This window comes from Lichenostomus cassidix, chromosome 3, assembly GCF_008360975.1.
Source record: "Lichenostomus cassidix isolate B80296 chromosome 3, HeHo_3.0, whole genome shotgun sequence".
Lineage (NCBI taxonomy): Eukaryota > Metazoa > Chordata > Aves > Passeriformes > Meliphagidae > Lichenostomus > Lichenostomus cassidix.
The window spans coordinates 84,315,527-84,340,427 of NC_139483.1; the positions used below are offsets into that span (position 1 = coordinate 84,315,527).

The 24,901-nt window shown below is 34.4% G+C and overlaps 1 protein-coding gene across 10 annotated transcripts in view; it reads right to left on the reverse strand.

Moving 5' to 3' along the window:
* Positions 1 to 24,901, reverse strand: part of ADGRB3 (adhesion G protein-coupled receptor B3) — a 451,307-nt gene that overhangs the window by 159,315 nt on the left and 267,091 nt on the right. For all 10 annotated transcript variants that reach the window (XR_014851052.1, XM_085056561.1, XM_085056566.1 and 7 more), the window contains 2 exons: positions 23,072 to 23,174; positions 17,151 to 17,194 (listed from right to left, as the gene is read on the reverse strand). Coding sequence is in view for 9 of the 10 variants with exons in the window: in XM_085056561.1 (XP_084912687.1) it covers positions 17,151 to 17,194; positions 23,072 to 23,174 (147 nt within the window). In the remaining variant the exon portion in view is untranslated. The remainder of the gene's footprint in view (positions 1 to 17,150; positions 17,195 to 23,071; positions 23,175 to 24,901) is intronic.

Sequence of the window (24,901 nt, forward strand, 5' to 3'; positions counted from 1 at the left end):
TATAATCATCTTGGTTTTAGTGTTTTCCCTTCTCAAAGGGAGGGTTTTCCTCCTTACTTTCAAAACCACACAGAATAGGAAAACAACACACTATATAAAACAAAAATTTTATTCTGAAAGTTTGCATCTCTCTGTACACCTATGGGACGATCTGGAAGGTTTGACAATATGTGATGGAGGACTTACAATATTTTTTTTAAATACTTCTAGCCTAATTTTTAACAAAGCATATCAAAATTTCTAGTCCCATGTTGAAGACAGCTTCAACTGTGCGAGCTCACGGATAATCTTGAACGTTGCCCTCCTGTAGATTTCAGATAAGGCCATGTGTTTAATCAATCTTAATCTAATACTTTGGTGAGATGTGAGTCTCAAGAGAAACTGTGAAAAGGGCAAGTCACATATGAGAATTATTTCTTAGTGAACTAAAACATCAGAATCTTTTTGAGTTTCATCTGATTTTTTAAAAGCACCAAATGAGTAGCAGGAAAATGCCTGATTTGGATCAGATTTGGACTGACTCTAGCCCAGAGAAACTGTTGCTGGGGGATGGGCATTAAAAAGCCATGTGTTTAAATAACATGGTAATCATGGCATAGAAAATAAAATTCACAAAACTGAGAGTTAGGTGTTTAAGTTTCTTTGAATAGTGAATAGCAAGAGTTAGGTGCTTGAGGACAGTATTTACAGCAGCTTTGAATAAAACACAGATAAATGGATCAATAGAAAATTGTGAAGTGAAATGTTAAGAATTCCACTTAGTTAATGCCTACAGGGATCGACACCTGAAACCACTTTCCATTCACAGATAACAGTGTCATGCAGATGACTGGCTGATTCCCTTTGAAATGAAACTGCCAGAAAGATAGAAGCAGTGTTGTCTCAAACACCTTTTACCTCAAAGAGGGGACACCTGGATATTAGGTCCTCATCAGACCTTATCATATCAAGAGTTATCATATCAAGAACCTCATCAAGAGTTCATAAGCACCTTATCTCTCGGACTGGAAATTCTAGATTGAAGATCACTCTTTTTACAACTTGTTGCACTGAGCCACAGTCTGCATACATATAATATATAAATATATAATTCATAGAGCCAGAAAATTACAAACAGGGAGACTGATCTAAATGATGATGTCTCTTCCCTGGAAAGTTTGGGAATCCGACTTCAGGGACTTCTTATGTATTTGGCCCTACAGGACCCCTGAGAGTTCACATGGACTCAAAAGTTGTAGGTTCAAAGTCTGCATCTGAATTCTTAGTGTTTGTCCACTGAAGAAGTTCAACAAGCACATCCGGGCTTCAGATTTCTCAATTGCAAAGTGGCAATTATTTTATTTTTCAAAATGGCACTGACGAGGGCTAGTACAGCATCTTAGCAGCCGCAGTACTTCTTTTACCAACACAGACCACTTATAGCTGGGGAGAGTGAATTAAAGAAAATGTGCAGCTTCAGTACATGAGGAATCATCTCATGGTGCACAGCTTTGGTGCATCTTTACCAATTCCAGCAGTTCACTCCCACAGGAACAATTACTGATCAACACAAATAACACCACTTGGGTTTCAGCTCTCTGACTGGGAGGTCAGAGGACAAGGTTGTTTGTCTGCTGTTTGTTTTTAGTCACAAACCCATCCAAAGTTAAATGGAAGTCAATGACAGAGAATATGACACTTCATAATGCCATTCTGATGCAGACTTCAGAAAAGTGCTGTATTTCTTTTGCCCTTATTTGGACAAAGGGTTTAAATGTATGAAATTCTCCCCTCTATGTGTTGATGAATTTTTGTTCAAGGGCTTCTAGATGTCTTTTCTGGAGTTTTATTGAGGAAGGAAGTGTACAAGTAAAACAGAAAATTAAGACTTTGATGGTCAGTAAGACCGCTAGAAATACCTTTTTCCCGCAAAAGCAGATCTCGGTTAAAATCCAAAATTAACTTATCTCTCTATAACCTGGATCTACTCATGTCTGCTTAAACTACTAAGTTTTTGGATGTCATCACTCTTCTCTGTCCTTACATGAGAAATGCTTTTTAAGACAGGAGTACACTTGGCATTAAATGTATCTATTTTTTCTTTTAAAATTTAGCTACAGTTGCACTGTGTATTTTAACAACCTACTGAAGTTTTCTTTCAGCAGATAAATGATAAAGAAACTTTCAGTTCAACAAACCAGGAGTTTAAATTTAGGTAAACAAACAGTACTTATGACTTGACAGACAAGCTCATTTAATGCACAGATATCAAACTAAACTCACATAGATTGAAGATAATGAACCTACTTACATAACTAATTGGAATGCTTGCTATATAGCATTTTGCTATATTATTGTTTTGGTTTACATTTTTCCACTAAAAATTGGCAGTATAGGCTAATCTGCTCTTCTCACAGCTGATGAAAAAAAATTACAAGTGCCATTGATACAGTATTTTTAAAAAAATCTAACATTTTCACCCAGATGGAGAGCAAGTTGAAAACACAAGGTACATTAGCTAAAGTATTAAAAAATTACTTTATATGTCACTATCCCAAAAGATTGAGGAAAAAAAAGCACAAATACGAAAATAAAAATAACTTTAGATAGATATTTCTAAGTTAACTGATTGTATGCACAAGAGAAAAATAAGTAAATATTGAATTATTTGTTAACCAGAACTTTTTTTCCTCTGGAAAGAAATATGATCCTTATGTTGTTCATTGCCTTTTTACCACTCAAGTAACTGCTTGGGAGTTTCCACACGTTTCACTGATTAGATTATTTTAAAGGGCAAAATATCCCTCAGACTAAAATTTCATTATTTTTACACATCCTTCTGGAAAGAATGCATAAAATGTAATAAAAATGTGATTTAATGATGATCAGAATTTATGTCCTGTATAGCATACTGAAAAAGAGCCTTAAATATGAGGTTTAAATGACAACTGAGAGCAAGCAAAACCCAAACATGATAGCATGTGGAATTACTCAGTGCATTCTGAAGAAAAACAGTTTTGGCATATTTATAAAACACAATTCATGAAACACTTTTTATAATGCTTCTGATACTGCTTTATTTTTAATTAGTTATCTTGCTATGTAGTTTTGTTTGCTGACACAGGTAATCCCTGATGTTTACATTTAAATGGATTCTTATCGCAGGTGTGAGTGCTAACTGTCTTGTTAAATTAATTTCAATTCACATGACAAAATAATGGTGCCATATCAGTGGGTAGGGGAAAGGCAAGTGTAATGTAAGCCATTCAGTTCTAGCTTTCATGTTTTAGAGTACATCACACACTTCAATTAAGAAAGGTTAACAAGGTTATTTCTCCGCTTTTAGCCTTTAGGAACTTATTTGAGAGGCAATCAAAATCATTGAGATACAACTGGTATTAAAAAATCATGGGTAGTTCGGGTTCTTTGTTTGTGTCACTATGCAGAATCAGACAAGATTTTCTGCTTCACAAATGTCAGACCTTCTCATTATTAAAATAATACCGCAGAGGAACTATACAGCTTGAAGTGTTAGCCTGATTGATTCTTTGCATGCGCAAAGTCAAAAATGGTACATTGTGACAGGAACTAAAATCTGAAAAAATCTGAAAAACTATTTAAAAACCACACAAAATGTTGTGTTGCAGTAACAAAAAAAAAACCAAACCCAAAACCCAAAAAGAAATAAAAAAAAAAGTTGTCACATATATGAAATCCTGGGCTTGTTTTCATTTCAGTAATACAGAATATAGGATCTACACGGCTTTAAAACACATACTGGAAAGTCTGTTCAATACCAATTATGGCATTCAAAAAGTTATGCAAGATTATGGTAATATCAGACTATTTCATTTAACAGCTGTTGTAATGAGAATGGATTGACTGTACCACTTAACCAACTTCATTGCAATCTCTGCTTGTTAACTGTGATATCATGATGGAAAGCTGATAACGTATTAAAGTTCTTTCACTTCATAAATAGGTTTGTAAAGAGGGCAGAAAATGCCTCAAAAAGTGCTTTTGGGAACATAACCAACCTTTTAGGATCACATATATACATTTTTTTAGTACCTTACCCAAGTGTGGAGTTAAGGTAAAACATTTTGTTATCCCCTGATTCTCACCACAAACTATGTTCTAGAAATTAAACATTGTGTTTCAGAGCATGTCTTGTTCCCAATGAGGACTCATTTCTCATTTTACTTTATTCAAATCTGTCTATCAAATTGGTTTTATATTTCCAATATCAACTTTATTGACTGCATTGCCTGTCCTCTGATAAGATACAGCTACTTTGCATGTTGTCTTTGGAGGATGTTTCCTTCATAAAGTTACTTATTGTCACTATGTCCTTAACAATGAATGTACAAAGTTGGAAAATGTCTATCTCCTAGAACTACAGACATAACAGGTTAATTTATTTCTGAACTTCTTGCTTCTATATCCAGTTTTGTGAGTTCAATGTCAATACCTTATATTCAATATTTTAAATTATGCTTATTATTTTTACACAGCTTTATTTGTAGTTTGATGGTCAGAGCTATCTCCCGGAAAGATAAAGCTGTGAGAACCCCTAGTACTCCACAAAGACTTTAACCTTGGGTTATTTTACGAAAGGTTATCCTTATGTCTTTACTAGGTACATGTTTACCCCAAGGACATAATTTGAAAATCCATATGCTGAGGTAGAAATTGATATATAGGGCAGAATTCAATCTGGTATTGAAATTTCTAAATTTAGGTACATATAGGTATGTAAAATATTTAAGTTTTTAGTCAAAGGACATCTTGTCAGTACAGTCTACAGAGCCTAGAGGACAGTTCACCTGTGCATGGTACCCAATGACAGTGGCACTTGCAGACATACACATCTGAGTGTTTTCATTTTCTCAATTCTGCAGTTAATTCTGCTGTTAGCACTTGATTTAATTTCCTACATACAGAACTACTAGAGAAGTCGTCTGGGGTCTGTACCTTCCCCTGCTTTGAAAGGCATTTTTTCTTCTGTCTTCTGTACATATACCCTGAAATTGTTCTACATGCCTGAATTAAGGTATCTAAATTGAGTCTTTAATATTAACCCTTAAACCTAGGACCTATTCAAAGCCATTAACCTATCCAGTATGTAAAATATCTCCTCTTAAACAAAGCTAAACAAAAAGAAACTCAGAAGAACAATTATTAAAAACATGAGCTTTAAAGTCGACCACTGATGACCTATACCTCAAAGTCAAATACAAATAATATCAAAAACTTATTCACATCCCCAGAACATTGACCTGGGTTTCCCTTGGTTTTGTGATATATATTTTCTCAGAAACAATTTGATTAATCAAAGTAAACTGAAAATGTAAAGGTCTAGTCAAACCAAAAGGAACATTAGTTGTGTAAGTTATAAAATGACATTTGGATAATAGCTCAAGCTGGCAGTAGCAAGAGAGATTGTAAGAGAAGAGTATGTCTAAAATAGAATGCCCCTATAGTATCTATAGAAACTCCAAACACAGCAGAATGTGTTAGAAAATACCTTCTCACCTCACTCCCAGCTCTCCCTGGTTCTTCCCCACAACTGTCTGAACAAGCAACTTCTGTTTTCCAGAGATTAAGACGGTTTTTGTCTAGGATTTCATCTTGTATCATCATTCTTAGATAGCTGTTCACCTACACACCAGTCTTTCATGGCTCCTTAAAATGACACACGAGATATTTCTATTTTTACTGGAAGGTGAGAATGAATCCAGGATCATATGGGTCCTTTTACAAGTGCTAGACATTTTCCAGGGTAAAGAAAAATGGGTAATTTTGGTGGCTAGGTCACAGGTTGTAGACCTAAGAGCACCTTGTTCTTTAATTTTGGCTGAAACACTGAGTCACAATGATATTTAGACATCCATGTATTTCCTTGACTGTGATGAATCTGTTTCTATCTACCAGAAAAACCTCAGAGGAAAGGAATTTTGTGTCTAATCAGTTTTCTTGTGTAAATCAATTACAAAAATATCAGAACAGAATAGTCTACTTCAGAAGAAAAAACAAAAAAAACCCCGTATTCTAGCAGTCAACTGTACAGGCAGAGAAGTAAGGAAAGATAGACTGATGATAGACAGACAGACAGAAAGAGATAAAACCAGGTGTTCTGCAAACTTAGCATAGCTTTTCTCTTGCATTTGCAATGTAGAAGAGGCAATATAAAAAGGGTGTTTGTTATCTAATTTAAGATCAGTATATGTTCTCCAATATAAGGTACATTGAGAACATGCAGAACTTGACATAAATATACATTGCAGTATACAGAGAGTGCTTTGTTGTGTAATACAATAAAGAGATGCTTCATATTTTCCACTGTACTTCTCAAGAGGGTGGTGATAAATATTTTTACATGCTTTATTCCTCAAAGATTTTAATCTCTGTGTGCACATGAAATGATGATGAAGTATTTGTGTAAGCACATGCACAACTTGTATACCTAAAACATCAGAGATCTGACTGTCCACTTATAAGAAAAAGGGGGAAAATGGACTGAAGATGTCATGTGCACAGAAAGAGATACTGAATTTCTCCTGTACATGCTTCAACCTTTAGAATATAAACTGCTTAAAAAGAGATTAGACTACTTCCTGAATGCTGCCGACTCTTGCTCTCTTTTAAAAATTTCTGTACTAGCGGCAGGGCACTGTATTGGTTAAATGCAATCAAAAGTTTTTCAAATGAAATAATTCTTTTTTGTTTTAAATATTTTTTTGTTTGTGTGATTATCTCATATTTTATGTATTTCCATTATAAGCTATATTGATGTATTAAAACCATAGCTTATTTTTGTGAATAACTATTAAAATTGAACAGGTATCAAAGAAGTACACTCTGACATTTAAAAAAGACATAACAGCTCTATATTTTAGTCAAAGTAGCAATTGTGATGTAGTACAAACCTAAAGGATTTAGTTTTAAGTCTGGTCAAAATAATGTACTCTTTACAGGCTAAGCATACAAATATATCAGATTCATTATAAGTAGTGATCTTATTTTTCTAGTTCTCTATTACTCTGTATGTCAGTATATGCAATTCCTTAGTTACTGTTGATGGAATGACTCCTGGATTTGTGCCAATACCTGTGATGTGATTCTGGTTCTATTGAAGGCTGGGCCTTCTATGGATCTATTGGTAATCCTCACATCAGGATCATACTGATGTTGTCACAAACTGACAGTAACATTATGGCATTTAAATACACTTTTTTTGATATATGCAAAGATATTTTGCTTTGCTTCTTCCATAGTTATGGGTAGATAGCAGAGAATAGACAACCACTAGAAATTGCATCATTAGGATAACATGTAGCATCAATAATCATAACTATAGGCTGTGAACTTTAGAATTATATTATATACTCCATTACTTTGAATAATAGCACAGACTGCAGAATGCTATCCCCAGCACATGCACTTGAATTCATTTGTATATTACATTTAGTTAACTAGCTATACAAGAAATCTCTTTTACTCAACATTATCAGAGAAGATGATGATAACATTAAAAAACCATCACAAATACACCATGCTTTCAGCTAAAAATCTATTTTGCCACAATCTAACAGCTATTCAATGCAACAGTTTGGGTTGTTTCTTTTTTTAAATTGCTTTGCTTGGAGCTGTTCATCTACCATATTACCTTCTATTTATACTCGCTTAAATCCTGATATTCATTTGAATTATTCTCATTAAGGTCTGACCATCCTGCATAGCTTAAGCTTAATAAAAGCTCTTCTATTCAAATTAAGTTGTAAGTTGAACAAATATTGTCCTTGAAATCTTTAAATAATTTAGAATTTTAAGTGATAAATCCCCAAACACTATTTTTATCCTTGTTTCTGGTAATTTCAGTTTTATGGTTAATTCAATTAATATCAGATATATTTCTTTAATCAAATGTCACATTTTATCAAATGCAACACTGGCCTCGAGTGTTTCTATTTTAAAGGAATTCAACCAGCTTAGCTCATAGGAGAGAATGGTAAATTGAGTTGCATTCTCACTAAGTAGAACACTGTTATATTAACTACAATAAAAATGCAGTATATGGTAAACCTACTCCACGTGTAATCTGTCACAAACTGGAAGATAAATATAAGTTGATATATATACACACATCCTATGCTTTCTTTGTGCTGAAACAGAGTGCATGATGTGGTCTCATTTAATGACTTGATGTTCTCTTGATCTGTTTACCTGGTACACACCGAAAAACTGTTTAGGCAGGATGAGATTTCAGGTACCACAGGAAAAAAAACTGGAATGGAAGCATGGGTAACTAAGGGAGAATCAACAAAAAGATAGCAAGACAATGGTATATTTTATCTTAGTTTTTGAAACATGATGCAAGTGCACAGTTACTATTTTACTAATACTTAAATTTATTTTTCTGAATATTGGGATGCTTCAAAGCCTGAGAGTCTTAAAGGTGTCTTCTTGATCCACTCTGCACTGAATTTTTTGTCTAGATTCAAATTCTGAAAACATGACTCTTGACAATAACTCTAAATTTTAATAACAATGACCTCTGGAAATCAACCATACAGAAATATATTTTTGGCTGTTCTTTTCTTCTTTCTTTCCAAAGGGTTATTTTTTCACCAAATAAACGTTTTTAGAAATTTTAGATTGAATACTGATCAGATTTTGTCAGTGAGGAGCTAAGCATTGATTGACGTCATGAACAGGCACGTGAAGGTCTTTGCTTCCCTCTAGTGACTGGTCTAGGAAGAGATTTAACTGAATCTGCTCATCCCACTCAATTTTGGCACAGAGATTCAGCAAAAGATTAATTTGTGTAAAGACACCTTAAGAGGTCAGCGAGATGCTGATACAGCATTAGAATGTGTACATTTTTGATAGAGATTGATAAAACATGGAAGATTAACGCTGGACATGTGATTGACTGGTTTTGATGAAGTTTTGTAGTTTGATCAGGCAGAGATACAGTTTCAATGTTGACAATTCAAGAACAACTGTTAGAGTTGGAAGATAACCTCTAAGATGCATTTCAAAACACAATTTCAAATATCTATTTAAGGTCATTTTGTCAAAAAAGACTTCCTGTAGTAAGACTGACCAGACTTCAATAAATTACATGATGTCCGATTTATCAGAGTGAATGCTTATGAATTCAGGAGACTTAGATCCACACATTTTGAAGTAAAGATAAGCAAACCTGTAGTCTGCAAGTGCTAAAAACCATATTGTATTATAGTCTCCTTATCACATTAATAAAACTAGTTATATGTACACCAGTTGTACTTCTGGTTTATTTATTTATTTATTTTTAACAGACTGCAAATAAATTTAAAAGTAACAAAAAATATTATTTACTTACAAGCAATTTTATGCACATGACCTGTACCCCTATTTTCAAAGGAATAGGTGCACAGCTCTTCTCACGTGGACAAGCAAATGCTCCCCAGATTATTCTACTTCTTTGGTGATGCAAGCAAATTTTATTTTTATTTAAGGATGGTATAATAAAAGGACCTTTAGTGCTTCTGTGCTACTTCTGTTGGCTAAACAGAGCTAAATTTTCCAAAACAGACAACAGTGATGAGATAATCAGAATAAATGAGAAAAAGAGAAATAATATTATAAAACTATTTAAACTTCAGAGAACTGCTTCATGGGAGAAGAATTATACTGGCATTGAGAACACCTAGAGAACACTCTCACTTAGGACTGAGGAATTTGGAACTCTAACTCTACCACGGTTTAATGAGTGACCTTGGAGGAATAGCTTTGCTTTCATTATGCTCTAGTTTCCCCTGGCTAAACCAGGGAGGATGGTATGGACCTCTGTGTTAAACTGCTTTAAATATACGGGCATAACAACTTTTAAGAGGTACAAGATATAAAAGAGCAAGGTTGCTAAACTTCTGCGGTTGCAATTGGGCTATTTTGTGCTTTTGGAAGCTGTACTTTATTTGGTAAACACTGTTTTTTCCTGTAAGTCAGCCCAAGACAAGCACCATGCTGGATTTGCAGACCCTATCTGTTGCATTTCTTGGGGAGGTTTTATTAGGGAAAACAACAATTGCATTTTATTTGACTTAGTAACATCCATGAATTTTTCTGGAAACATAGATACAAAACCAAATTATGACTGATTTTTTTCTGTAGTGACATTCATTCAAACTGCTCAATTATCTCTTGTCCTTATTATACACTAAAAATCTGTCGAAAGTCCAATTATAATCTTTAAATTCGATTATGATGATACAATCACTAGTTCTTTTTAGTTACATTTCAGAATTTTAATTGCCTGATATTACAAGAAACCACTATTTTTAGTTTGTGAAAATCTACATTTACATAATGGCGATAAATAGCAATTGAGTTCTCAACAAATGGAGTTGATTAATCACCCAGTAAAAATTAAAAAGAAAGTGAACTTATTAGCAGGAATTAATCTGATTTCCTTTTTGTGTTATAAGTCGCAGCAGGCCATGTAATCTCTGTTCATGGCTGTGTAGGTGTTAGTGAAGAGCAGTGTTATAAAAAAAGTACAAAATTATAAATTCCTCCCATATATACTGATTCATTTTGTGTATGACTTAAGGAAAGAAATTTTGGTCTGACTCTTTTTCAACATAAAGATACTCCATTTATATTGTACAATATTTCAGAATTAATTTACTGCATTACAGTATAATCTTAGCAGTTTGTGAATTTAAATATTTTTAAATTTAGGTCTTGCATGGCTTGTATGGTTTTCCACTTGATCGGATCTGATTCAAATCAGTCAAAGCCTTTTGGTTGTCTGCAAGGGACTTTGGATCAGGTTTTTCATTCCATACAGTTTTAATGAAAAAGAACATGATTCTGTAATGACTTCCAATTCTTTATGAAGGACTATCAGGAAAAAAAGATTGTGTAGTGTGCCATTACACAGGTTCCACTATGGAAAGTTCTTCATAAAAATAGGCATCCCACGAGGCATTTATCCTTTGAGTATGTTCATGATTGAACATAAGCATGGACAGTAACATGGAAAGAGAAGTTACTACCTTGAAAAAGGTGCCAGAAGTAAAGTCTGACTGTAATACTCTGACCAACAAGTCTGAGTGCATTCAATGGAAGAACCAAAGCTTTAGCCAGTAGGTATTGCCAAACTATACTTACTATCATTCAATTCCCAGTATCTTTCTGGGGACAAAACTAATATGACTGTGAAGTGATACAAAGTAAGGAAAGATTACTATGCATATTTCCAGAAGAAAATTCTGACTTAGGATATTCTAATGATTTGATGATTAGCTTGACACATTTTGACAAAAGTTATAAAGAGTCTTCTTGCACATATTTCCAAAGGCTTGGAAAGAAGCTAGGTCAAAAAAATCCAAAAACTTTAGTGGCCCATTGTTCTAGTTTAAAAAATCAAAGTGGAGAGGAGAGAGACACAGCAGATCAGTATTCCCTGTCAATTTTACCACTGGGCAAGAAAATGCAAAAATTGTTTTTTGTTATGCATGCAACTTTATATTGTAAAGCTGAGTTGCAGAAAATGACAATTAGCTGACAGACTCCTCTTTATTTGTATTCAAGAATTCCTTTATGGACTGTTTCTCCAGATTTGTATCCAGGGACAACGGGAGAAAAATAATTAAAAGCTGTAGGGGATAATTAAAAAAAAAAAAGTAATTGTAAACTTTTTTTAATCCTCTTTAACGGAGGATGTTACATTATGTCTGGAGTGTAATTGTGAAGTTATTTAAATGTGTACATTTTGTCATTTCACATATATAGGTATTCATACTTTCATATAGCTTCAGGGTAGAAAACCTAAACCACTGCCAATGTGAACTTGCACAGCAATAGGGAAAAAAATAGATCAGATATACAATTTGTCCTACTCTAAAACTGAACCAGGTCAAAATTCTTGCAATATTAAAAATTTCAGTTAATTGTATTGTACTTCTTCCAACTGTACAGTCAGCAGGCACAAACTATTGTGAGCACACATATGGTCAAATAAAACGCTGTCATACTGGTATAACATCCTTCTGCAGCAACTGGCAGAGAAGAGCCTCAGAATACTAAAACCCTTTCCTTACCCAGCGCTGTGAGATGTCATGTTGCACCGCATACAGATGTGGAGCACACCAGCAACAACTGACTCTGTCCTGTGGAGAACACATGTGCCCACATTATGTCCAACACTTTTCTAAAAGAATGAACATCATCTGCATTGTTTTGCTCATCACTTGGTGACTCTGGAAACTTCCATGCGAGATATCACTTCCTCCCAGTGACCCACTGCATCTACCCCACATTCCATGCCCTCACTGCAGTAGTGTTCAGCTGAGGGTTGCATGTGAGGATGGTACTTCCCATGTTCAGTACTGTGGCACCTACCTTTACAGCCCCTTACTGTGTTTTGAATTCTGCACCCTGTTTCAAGATTCCAGGGGCTGAGTCCTCAAAGACAAGTGACTTATTTTGTCAGGCCAAATTTTCACAGATGCTAGAGATCCATTGTGCTCCTTTTGGCTGGGAGAGAATTAGTTGTCTTCCCAGTGGCTAGTATTAGGTTGGGTTTTGGATTTGTGCTGAACCCAGGGTTGATAATATAGAGACATTTCTGTTATTGCTGAGTAGGGCTTACACAGAGCCAAGGCCTTTTCTGCTTTTCATGCTGCCACACTGGAGAGGAAGTTGGGGGTGCTTGGGAGGCTGGGAGGAGACACAGCCAAGACAGGTGATCCAAACTGACCAAAGGGATATTCCATATTACATGACATCATGCTCAGTATATAAAGTGGGAGGAAAAAGGGGAAAGGAAGGGTGAGGACATTTGGAGTGATGGCATTTGTCTTCTCGAGTATCTGTTACGTGTGATGGGGCCCTGCTCTCCTGAAGATGGCTAAACACCTGCTTGCCATGGGAAGTAGTGAATTAATTCCCTGTTTTGCTTTGCTACTGTACGCTGCTTCTGCTTTAAACTGCCTTTATCTCAACCCATGAGTTTTGTAGCTTTTACCCTTCTGATTTTCTTCGTGATCCTGCTGGTTGGGGAGTGAGCAACTGTGTGACTTCTGGCTGCTGGCTGGGGTTAAACCACAACATCCAGACAGACAATGTGTTATGGAACCTATCACAGATACAAACATCAGAGATGGCAACAAATTTCAAGAGAACTGTACAGAATGCCACAGTAAATGGCATTTTTTGAATGGAAATGTATGCATGCATATACTGATTCTTTGACCCCTGGGCTTACAGAGCCTTACCCATATCTACATAAAACAAAACAATACTAGGAAAAAAACACTGACAGTGTTTTGGCTAAATCTTAGCCAGTGAAATGGCTAAGATTTAGGTTTGGCATGGTGACAAACATACAAACAGTGGTCAAATAAAATACAGAGCTGCTGGGAATCAGCTCCCCAACCCATGAATATTTTCCAAAATATGTCAGACTTCAGCAAGACACCTTGTGAGTAACACACTCCAGAGGAGCTGACAGCCATGGAGCATGGGCTGGTCCCATAAGGCTGAAAAGTGCATTTCAAACTCCTTAAGTAATTTATGTAAAGAAAAAATTGAAGGGCCAGTTCCTGAGGTCCCCAGGTAAATGCATCAGACCGTTGGATCACTTGCTGGTTGAGACTGTTTTTCCTGTCTCCCTATCCTTTCTTGTTTTCCTTTCCACAAAGGTAGGAGGGGCAAAGGAAAAGCTTTCAAGTTTTATTTAATCTTAAAATCTTTAAAAGCACTTCTGCGGGTTAGGAAAGTCAGCCCTAGTACCTGACCAACTCCTTTTCTTTCTCTTTGTGGACTGAGACACTTGAACTAACATATCACAAACAGCTCCTGACAGCAGGGATTGTTTGCTCATGGAAGATAATGCAAAGCAAAAAAGACACAACTCCTTCTGAATTTTTTGGTTGGCTGGTTTAAGGAACTGAATTGTTTCTCCTTAGAATGTTATGCACAAAATATTCCAAGCATTTCCCTATGAACTAAAGGGAGAAGCATTCAGTATCCTAAGACTTTACTGAAGGCAACATTTAGAATATGTTTTCTGAAATGAGTAGGTGAAGTTATTACTCATTCCTGGGGGAAATACCTACAACTGATGCTACCAGCTTTGTGTAAGGAAACTGGAAGTATTAAAGGAAGCACTAGAAATCATGAAAAGCCTGGTTTTAATCACTAGAAACAGATGTGCTTTATATTTTGGGATAATCAACTGAAATAAAATGTTGAATTATTGGATTAATACATGACATATTATATTTGTTCTTTAGTTCCACTGTCTCAATATTGCACACGGTTGACTAGATGCCTACAGAAAGGGCACAAGGCTACCAGCTTGATAAATGGGAAACCTTGTAAAACATAATCAGAGGGAAGAATCACCAAATCTCATAGAAGGAATGGATTAAAACTGCTTTTACCAAAGTGAGGATGACCAAATCGTCACAGACACCAATGGCAGTAGAATACATTTGATGATCTGGTGTGATTAAACAGCTCACATATCAAGAACTCTTTTCAAGGATGGATGTCAGGGAACTGTAATAATTGACCAATCTCCCGAAAAGCATGTCCAAAATCCAGGTAGACAAAGCTTTCCTTGCTGCTGGAGAAGTGTTAAACTGACAAGATCAGTGGAGGGAGTATAATTTACCAAATGTGAACTTCCAATGCAGATAAAGATGTGGGAGAAATGGCTATAAAGGTGAAAAAACCCATTAGATGTCGCTGCTGGCTGGATACCAATGATAAAGCAAACACAGTTTTCATCTGAAAACCACTTAATTTAAAACACCCGACTCATGACAGTCTACAGATTAGTTAAGCACCCTCAACTAAAGCAGGCTACTTTTTGTTGGGTTTATTCCAAAACACTTGCCAAGCCCTGGCTATGCAAAAATTATCCAGTTTGGAAGGATATGAGTACATCACAGCTCTCTAGGACTTGCAATGTGAATTAGGCTATTAATCCATCAAATCTAGCTGCCTGCTGGTGAGGATAACTAATTCCTGAGACTTAGAAAAAGTAAGGAAAAAAAAAAAGAAAACAAAGCCACCAGGAACCCAACATAATCATGAGCACCTAACCACTTGTATAGTCTTGTACATATTTATTTGTTTTGATTTATAAATAATAGAAACTGACTCAGCATTATAGAGCTTTCATGATTTAAAACTCACAATGTCAGAATACAAATTCTGAAATCCTGACTAAATACAAATGCAAATACAAATATAAATAAAATGGTCCAAACCCAAAGGAAACAAAATAATAAAAAATACAAAAATAAATTTTGAATAAGCTAACAGTAGCGATATTCTCCAAAGGGATGGAGGAAAAAGTAGGAGTTTGCTCTTGCTATTGCACACTCTGATAAGAGATAATGTCACGTTCTCAAAAAATATCACACATACATGTGCAAAACAAATGACAGTGGTGTCCATGCAGACCTGATTGCTGCATCACATCTTACTGGGAATATTTCAGGGCTCATATCACTTTTAAAAATGGACGCATCTCGAAGGACACCCCCACTCTCCACATTTTTTAACCTATTCAATAGCTACTATTAAATAATGTGCCAAGAAAAGATATCCTTCAGAACACAAAAGCATGTGTTTCTCCCTCAGACTATTTTACGTAAGCTTTATGTAAATTTTAGAAGCGTCGCAAGTTCACTTTTCAATCCAGATTCTGAAGCATATCAAAACCAGTATGTAGCACTGAACTCCATAAACAACAATACAAAGAGAGATGCAAAACAAGTGGCAAGCACAAAATGCATTTGTTTGTGACTATTTCACACATTCATCCCAAATACCTGAATAAATTTTTAATCACATTGTTAAATACACAACATGGTTTTGGGGTTTTTTTTGGTTTTTTTAGCAGTCTAATTCCATGCAAATACGCTTTTGATATTCTGGACTGGAATGGTGAAATCATGTTTTTAGAAATGCGCTCTAAATACACAGTGCTTAAAGTAACACATATTAAAAATTATAAACAAAGCACTGTACCATTCCTGTATAAGCAAAGCATAGTGAAGAGAAACCAAAGAACATGTGCCAAATCTTTTGCATCCCGTGTGCTCCTAATAATGAATAATATCATGTTTTTCATGTACTTCATTCCACAGATTTCATGGAAATCAAACACTGTGGTGTTACTGGCAAATAATGGTATTATGATTCTTTTGCAGAGGCACAGACAATGGTACTACTTGTATTTGGAATGGTTTCTAGTATAATGTCCAAAGTTTCTCATTTCTATACTATAATGTTATTTCTCTGCCATCTGTGTGCAGATGTAAATCCAAGCTCCAGGATAAAAACACTCACAAAATCACAGGCATGCAAGTTCTAACACTGTAGATGAGTCTGTATTATAAGACATATATAATATACCTGGGGAAAAAGTACAGCATCATCTTTAAAAAAAAATAATATGGCAAACATATAGGGATCCTTCTTGAAACACTTAATCTGCATCAATGCAAATTTCAGTTTGACTTTAATGGGAGATTTACTGTGAAAGATTAATGCAGTAAATTACAACTCCACAAACTTGGGATTCACTTTAAACCACACCTGATTTAACCCATTTGCTTCCTTACAGCAACTTTTTTTTTTTGTTATAGAAGAGACACAGCGAAAAATGTAAAAGAAGACTAACAGTAAGATTTCACTGCTTAGTATACAGCTATTATTTTAATAAATGTAAATGAAAATTTGAACCAACTAAAATTAAGATTGCTGTGGGGATCACACTTGAAAATTGTATTTCTTCCTGCAGTAACAGAAATGGGAGTCTTCCTTAATTATTTGTCTCATCAGTTACCCACTTGCTTGTTGCCCAGCAACTACCATGAAGGAACTACAGTTCTTAGCCATTCTCATTTTAATCTCGAAAAAGCAGATTAACTAACATTACTATGTGAAAAATCTCTTTCTGCTGAGATATTGTAGTATTTCAGTTTATATATCTGCAGAAAGGAAGCCAAGTGACTGGAGAATCTAGTCCTTCCACTCAGGCAAAGGTTCACTTTCTCTGCCCTTGTAACAACCATTATCTGACCAAGTACTTAAATTTCATTTGGTACTTTGCAGTATTTGAGCTACAGCAATAGAAACAAACATCTGTCACTTACATTCTTGAATCATCCCACAGCACACAGTAGGGATTCAATGTGCCCTAAGAAGAAAACAAACAGACCTATTAGTTACCAGTATGCAAAAATATTTGTTGTGCTTTACCTAAAAATTTATTTGGGTCTTCTCCTACAAGATCATCCTCATGCTCAGACGAATTGATGCCACTGAAATAGCAAAAGCTTAAGGTTAATTCTTACGGGGTATTTAGAAAGTACTTGAATCTCAGAGCAGAGTATTTGTGCATTCCCTGCTTACATAAGGTAAGCATAAAGTTTTCTATTTGTTATATCCTAGCGGAAGTAAAATATGAGGTAATAGTTAATAGATTAAGCAACATGACCGAACATTTCTGGTGTGTTTAGAAGAACTTTAGACTCCTTAGGAACCTGGGTGTCAAACCACTAATGCCTTTAAATTGTAAGCATATGTTGGGCAAAATGTCTAGAGATTGGGATTTCAGATTCAGAGGCCCCACACTCAATGCCCAAAGGATTAGTCAATTAGGTCCTAAATCAGCAGAGTTTTTTCCTCCAAGTTTTTTTGTTATTGTTGCTTGTGGTTAAGCTTTACAATACCATCTACGATCTCTTCAAAGTCAGAGGAAGATTTTTGATTTGCTTTAAAACAGAATGAGAATCTAGAATTTTATTAAAAATCACTGAACTATGGAGAACATTTTGGGAAATTGAAAAATCTATATTATTCCTCATGTTTATTTTACTGCCGAGGAAGTGTTGAGACAAAATTTAAGTTCACTCTGATTGACTTAGAAGTACTTAAAACTACTTAACTATATTCCTGTTCATCATAAGCATTAGATATTCCCAGGAGTCATAAACAAATTAGATAAAATATAGGATAAAACCACATTTTTGAAAAATCACAAGTGAGTTGAAGAAGCAGATGGAATTCACTATTTATGAATGTCAATGCTAGTGAACAGTATATTGCAGTAGATATAAAGGTACTTTCATATAAACAAAGCACTCCTTAATATTTTATCCTCAAAAGTGTTTTATTTATAGAAAAAACATAGGAACCTGTAAAGTAAAAATCTTTAAATATTTAAATTATTCCATCTACCTCTTTATCAAAGATAAAAAAAGATCCTTCTGGAGATGCTTGTGAGAGAGACATTTAGGGAAATTTTGAACCTCTACTTCAGTATTTTGCTGACTGCATTTGATTTTATGGGCATAAATATTTAAAACCAACATATACTTATGGCACTTTATATTTACATAGCACTGTACAAACATAAATAAAGGATGCTCCATCCCCTGAAGTATTTATAGTATAAAGAAGAGGAAGGGGAAGAGGACAAAGTAGTGGATAACTGGCCAGTTGAGATTCAGAGACAAGGTCCTGCATCACTAGCCAAGAGCTATCAGATACATTGATGGATGAAAATATAGAAGGATAAGAATCAAGAACAAAAGAATGTCAGTGCAGAATTAACTTTTCTTTAAAATGTAATTTTATAAAGAGTATTAATTTGTATCATTAAGTCTGGGTGAAGAAGTTCTACTTGAAATCTGATATATGCATATTAAAAAGGTACTTCTGTAGCTGCATCATAACAAGGCTTTGCATCTCTCAGATCTAAGACCTGTCTTTCCTAGCAGTGGACATCATACAGTTTCTGCTTGCTATTCCCACAGTGCAAACAGAATGAATACAAAAACACTTTCAGCAGTCCATTATAAAGAAATCAACAAAATAGAGGGAAAGAAAAGACTTTGTAGAAAACTTAAACACGATAAAATTGCTGTCAGATCACACACTTTGCTCTCTTTGAAATGTATTCAAATGAAAAGAAAGCGTATATTTGGCCATTGCAGTCACTAATGAGAGATTAAGCAGAAACATGGAAAGAAAGGATAAAAATTACTCCTGTTCTTTAAGAAAGTCTTGTGTGAGGGTTTGTTCCCCCAGAAGTCACAGCTTGCAAGGGCACAGCACCCTTTCAGAACTTCTTCCTCTTTTGATACCTGATCAAATACCCTTCAAGCACTGCAGAGACCACAAAGAGCTTGTTTCTGTATTTGCTTCTTTGCCTTTAATATGCTACTCCCTTTTTCACAGCCTTTCTGAACTACTTCTTGGCAACATCACAGTGCTGTTGTAGAGTGGCTTCCAACAGCCATGGCTCTCTGTGAGGGCAGTGCTCTTACCGGCTAATTACTCAGCTGCAGCTAAGGAAGCAGCGACTGTGCTCATTAGTGTTTACAATTGCTGTAGCATTGATTTATATACTACAGTGCATTGATATCTCAAAAATGGGCATATGTGTGTGAATGTGTATGTATATGTATCTCTGTCTGGCATATAAAACTGAACTTTCGAGATGTGATTGGCAACTTTGACAGCTAGCCAGCACAGTGCCAGCTGTGTTTTGTAGCCAGGGTTTTCAGTCTCAATGAAAGCTTCATGTCCTATGCTACTGCTGGCTCATTATTCTAGTGGCCCTGGAGTAAACTTCTGTGCTGTCAGAAGGTGAGAGTTCGTATTCTCTCTAGAGCAAATAGGATTTTGTTTGAGTTGTATATTTTTAAAAAAGATTCCTTTGGTGTCTCTTTAATCAAAGTACTAGAAAAATGTGTCCATATTCACCTTCATGTTCACAGTTTATAAGACCAAGTATCATGTTCTCTAAATCACAGATCACAGAACATTCTGAGTCAAAAGGAATCCACAAGGATCATCAAGTCCATTTCTTAAGTGAATGGCTATATGGGGATTGAATCTACAACCTTGGTGTTATTTGTTGTTAGCACGATGTTCTGACCAACTGATGTATTGAAACCAAATGATGCATTGCAACCCATATTCCACTTTGGTCAGCACTCTTTTATATTTGTATCTATCTACAAATCCAAACACCATGCAATATATTTCTAACAGTACATGTAACTGTAGCTTGTACTTCCTCCAAAAGACAATCCTCCAGTTTTATTAATAAACTGGACAGTTTTGATATAAAATGAAGAAATTATTATAATTTTTGGATAAATTGGTATTTTAAGCCTGATTTTAATTAGCCATATTAACTCTTTTTAAATTATCCATTTGCCCATCTTTTTTCATGGTCTTTTATCCATCTACTTAATTTTTTGCAGTAGTTAAGAACGTAGAAGAAGAAACATGTGGATATACTCCTATATATTAGTAGGCATGCTCTAAAAAATACTTAAAAAATCATTAAATCAATTTGCAAACAAGCTGTTCTGAATAAATGAACAGCATTTGCAAGAACAAAGGTTTGAAAGGAACAAACATAACACAGACATTTAAAAAATCAGATGAAAGAGAATGTACTTTATTTTCTATTTTATAATGAGTCTATTTAACTGACGATGCTTAATCTGTATACCATTAATAATGTTCAAATATTAAAGATATATTAACAATATTTTTATCTTGCTGCATGGACATAAAGCTCATTCTATGGTAATATATTATAATTGAATGAATTCTTATTTTCAGCTGAGAAAATTTTAGCAAAGAAGATTAGAATTTGATTCAGTGTAAAGGAATACTCAACAGAATATTATTTCTATGCATCTATGCCTTATTTCTTTAAACCAAAGTTCCATTATGAAGGCTATGTCTTGAACACAAATCACCAAATATTTAAATATATTGAAATTAAATAACTGATTTGTATTCACAGATTTTCTAAAGCTATATATTATTGTGTCTGCCAATCCAGCTTGTATATTCAGGTGGATTGAGATCCTACAAAAATATAGTATGTATGTAAGTTTAAGGGCTGAAAAATTGATCCAAGCATTTGATGCTTCTCTTGTTGGATTATGTTATGGAGAAAAACTGAACCCCAAAAAAAAGAAATGCTCTGATATGTATTGGCAAGGTTATTACCTTTTTGCTTTGTCAAGTTATGAGCTCATACAATATTAATTAATGTTCTGTTACTGAAAGGTTGCCAAAGCAAGGTGATCATCAGTGCCTCTATTCTGATCTTTCATAACAATGAAGTTTAATTTCCAAGCTTTTCAAACTTGGCAAAAACTTGCTCTTTAAATTAAGAACAGGGAGAGATTTAAAAAAAAAATATCTCTCTCTAAGAAAATTGTAGAATTTAATCTTCTGGGGATATCAGTTCAAACTTTTATTAGTCTAGACTAGTCTTGCCTCTGTTGTGCTTGCTTTATTAGATTGTGTTTGGCTGACAAATATTTTCAGTGCTTATACATTGCTTACTAGTATTATTTTCTTAAATAATTTTTAAATTTCTTTTCTTGCCTGTGGCCAAATTAATAAGAATTTTTTTCTTACTACCCCATGTGCCACCTCACTGCTACTTTTGCAGGTAGTGATTTCAATTTCAAAATACAAATGTCATATTTTCAATTTGTGTTAGTAGCCCCCAAACATTGTTAGCAGATTATAAAATCTAGCATTGAAAATTACCATAAATTTTTTCTAATAATGATCTTAGTAAGATCAAAACAAGTATTCTATTTCAAAGGTGATTGTTTTTTTCCCTGATATGTAGGATTAATTTGTGTTCACTTCAGCAAATACTTTGTAATGTTTTTATTGAAATATCTGAGAGGAACAAAAGTTATGTTGCAGACTGACATTTTCTCCTAATATATATGATGTAACTTAAGTTTGAAAGAAAATAAAACAGAAAATTAAATCTACATGTCCTAAAACATCTTAAAAGTAAACAGAAACAGAGAACCATAAAACCCCAAATTGCCACAATTCGTCATAAATACACTTTTAATGTTATTGAAAGGTAAGGAGTCAGCTCAGTTTATGTTCTTCTGCTCCTTTTTTTGTGCCAAAATTTCACTGAGATGCTCTTGGCATTGGCATTTTTCTGGGAACTGAATGACAGGTCATAATGACCATTGATGGCAAAAGAGTTTTTTCTAAACCTTGAGTAAAATGTAAATTAAAGATCTGGAGTTCAAAAAGTTTTCTTCATACTTTTTCCCAGACACACTAATTCAATTTTGCTACTGACTAAAATATCTGGAACTTCTCTAGCTGAATTGTATCTATATGACCACTTGAAAAACTGTGTATAACTTAAACATTACAGCTCTAAAGATTTTTGCATAACACCACTATTTTCAAAAGCTCGAATAACTGTCTCTTTCAATTGATTCTTTATGACTTTATTCAAAGCAAACTCTAGCTCTTAATAACATAAACAGTGATAGTTTGTATGTTGTGCCTTCACACAAATGCTTATTTAACATTATTTTCCCAATACTGTATATAATAAAAAAATTTCCACAAAATACGTATTTTATTCTCCCTGTGAGTGTTGGGAGACTGCTGAAAACACAAAGAAAAAAATCTTAATATTTTTTCATATATTTGGAAATAAAGCCTTTTTTTCAGATTCAAAAAAATTTTAATGTGAGATTAAAGCCTGAAAAATACAGAATTTAAATGATTACACAAAAAACTCCAACATTTATAAAGACTGTAAAATAAATTGGAACCAGAGCATTTTTGTAGTCTGCTACAACATGTTAAGTAAAAATTGGCTTATATAAAGTAATGAAATAAAAAAAGAAAAGGCCTGAAGAACTGTGCTGCATTATGACCAATGCAGGGAGCAAAAAGTTAAGCAGTCAATACAATGCTACACTGTGATTTGTAATCATGAAAGTACTCAATGGAAACTCTTCTGTAGAAATTGCTGTTTAACAGAAACCCTCAACATTCACAAAACAATTAATACTTTTTTGCTTATACACATGCATGAAACAAGTATACATTCCTTTCAAAGATTGTTACATTATTCCTGGGCTTAAATTTTAGAAGGTAAACTCCATTTTATTACCTGATATTTAAAACAACACTACTTCTTTTCTCTCATGTAATCTGGCAAATACTTTTGTAAAAGAATATTTACTATGCTTGTACTTACATTAGACAGATGGGCCAGCTCTATCTCCAGGAAAGAATCCGTAGTTTTAGGCTCAGGTCGTATAGTAACAACAATGATTTTTGAATTAACAACTGTAAAATTCCTGTAAAAAATGCAAAAATTGAAAATTTGAGGGTTTTTTAAGGTTAAATGAGACATCTAATGTTACATTTAAAGATTTCATGGGGTATTTTCTGTGACTTCAGCTGACAAATATTAAGGGAGAAAATGATCTGAATGTTGTGAAAACACTTATTTCTAACTGTACTCAACACATTGAAGATTGAAAAGCGTCAAGGGTGCAGATGCGCAATTCCTTTAAGTACAATTCATTAATTAGAAGAATGTATTGATGATACAAACATTCTATGTATGTTTGAGTGTATGTCATCTATCTCTTTCAACACAGACCCACTAGATATGTTTTATAAAAGACAGTAATTTTTCTTCCAAAGTGCTGTTTTGGGGCTTTTTCTGACTGTTAACTGTAAAATTGTTAAGATAGATGAGTGCAAGGAGAAACTGGACACTTCTGTTCATTCTGTGTTCATGAAAAAACATACGTGCTTCTGATTCCAAAAAAACCATTGTATTTGGTGTATGAGTGGGCAACTTCATGAGCTAAATACTTTTTCTAATTTAAACCACAGTTGTGCCCTGACTAAAATCCTGCCAAAACCAATGCATTTTTTCTCGTTTGTACGATTAGGTTCAGTCTTACGTTATTGTATCAAGTTATGCAAAATAATAACTTTCTGTCAATTTTCCTAATTCGTCATCAATTTGTCTTTTCATGTAAAATGTGGATCACTATATATCATAGCAACCTTTCTAGGACAGATCTAGTAATGCCAAGATTATGCTAGTACAGGCATATATACATGTTGACACAATATTTGTGTCTGAGATCCTTGCTTCTTAGGGCTCCGTCAGGTTTAGAACAACCATCAGTTATCAGCCTGTTTCTGGTGATCGTTATGTTATTTGCTTTGTATGTAACACTGCTTTCCACACCTCACAGGAAGACATATTCACAGGTGGATGTTATCGAAGAAGAAACTTGGCATTTCACATGAAACTACAACAGACAGCATAAATATTTTCGTTGTTGTTGTTTAATTGCTTATTTTCTCCATGGAGTTTGCATTTAGGAGAGGATTCCATTTTGCTGGATCATTGAAACAGGAATTGCCATGGCTACAGTAATAGAAACTTAGCTCAGCAAGCACTTCATTCAGCACAAGGAATGAAATTGTTCTTCTGGGGCAAAGTATGAGTTCTACTCCAGTTTTATTCAGCCAAATCACATAATGGAAATATAATGGAACCGACTTTCTATTTTATTTAATTTGTATTTCTTCCCTTTGGTTACACTTTAAAGTCACTTATTGACAAAAACATATTTATCAGGCTAACATTTAATGTTTAGCAAACTTTCAGCATATTCTGTAGAATTACAGTAGCTGAATATCTAGAATTCTTCCCAAGCAAAGTATAGTTATAAAAAACCAAAATAAAACGAAAACCCCAGAAACAAAAAAAAAACCTCTGAAAAAAAAAAATCTGATTTCTCTAACACATGACGGCAAGTGGAAATGGTGCATCTATTAAGAGATTATGTCAGTTTTGGAAATTCATACCAACTAATGTAAATACTGCTACTTCAGTGCTCTTTTATAGTCAGTCTTTCTGATTGAGAAATTTTTCCTTGCTGTATCTCATTTTGGTGCAGTTCTGCTGGTTCTAGTGTGAGATCTAAAAGAACATCTAAGTGCCTAGTTTGTAATGCCAGTACATCCATTCCTACCTCAGTCTCATTAAAACTCGACC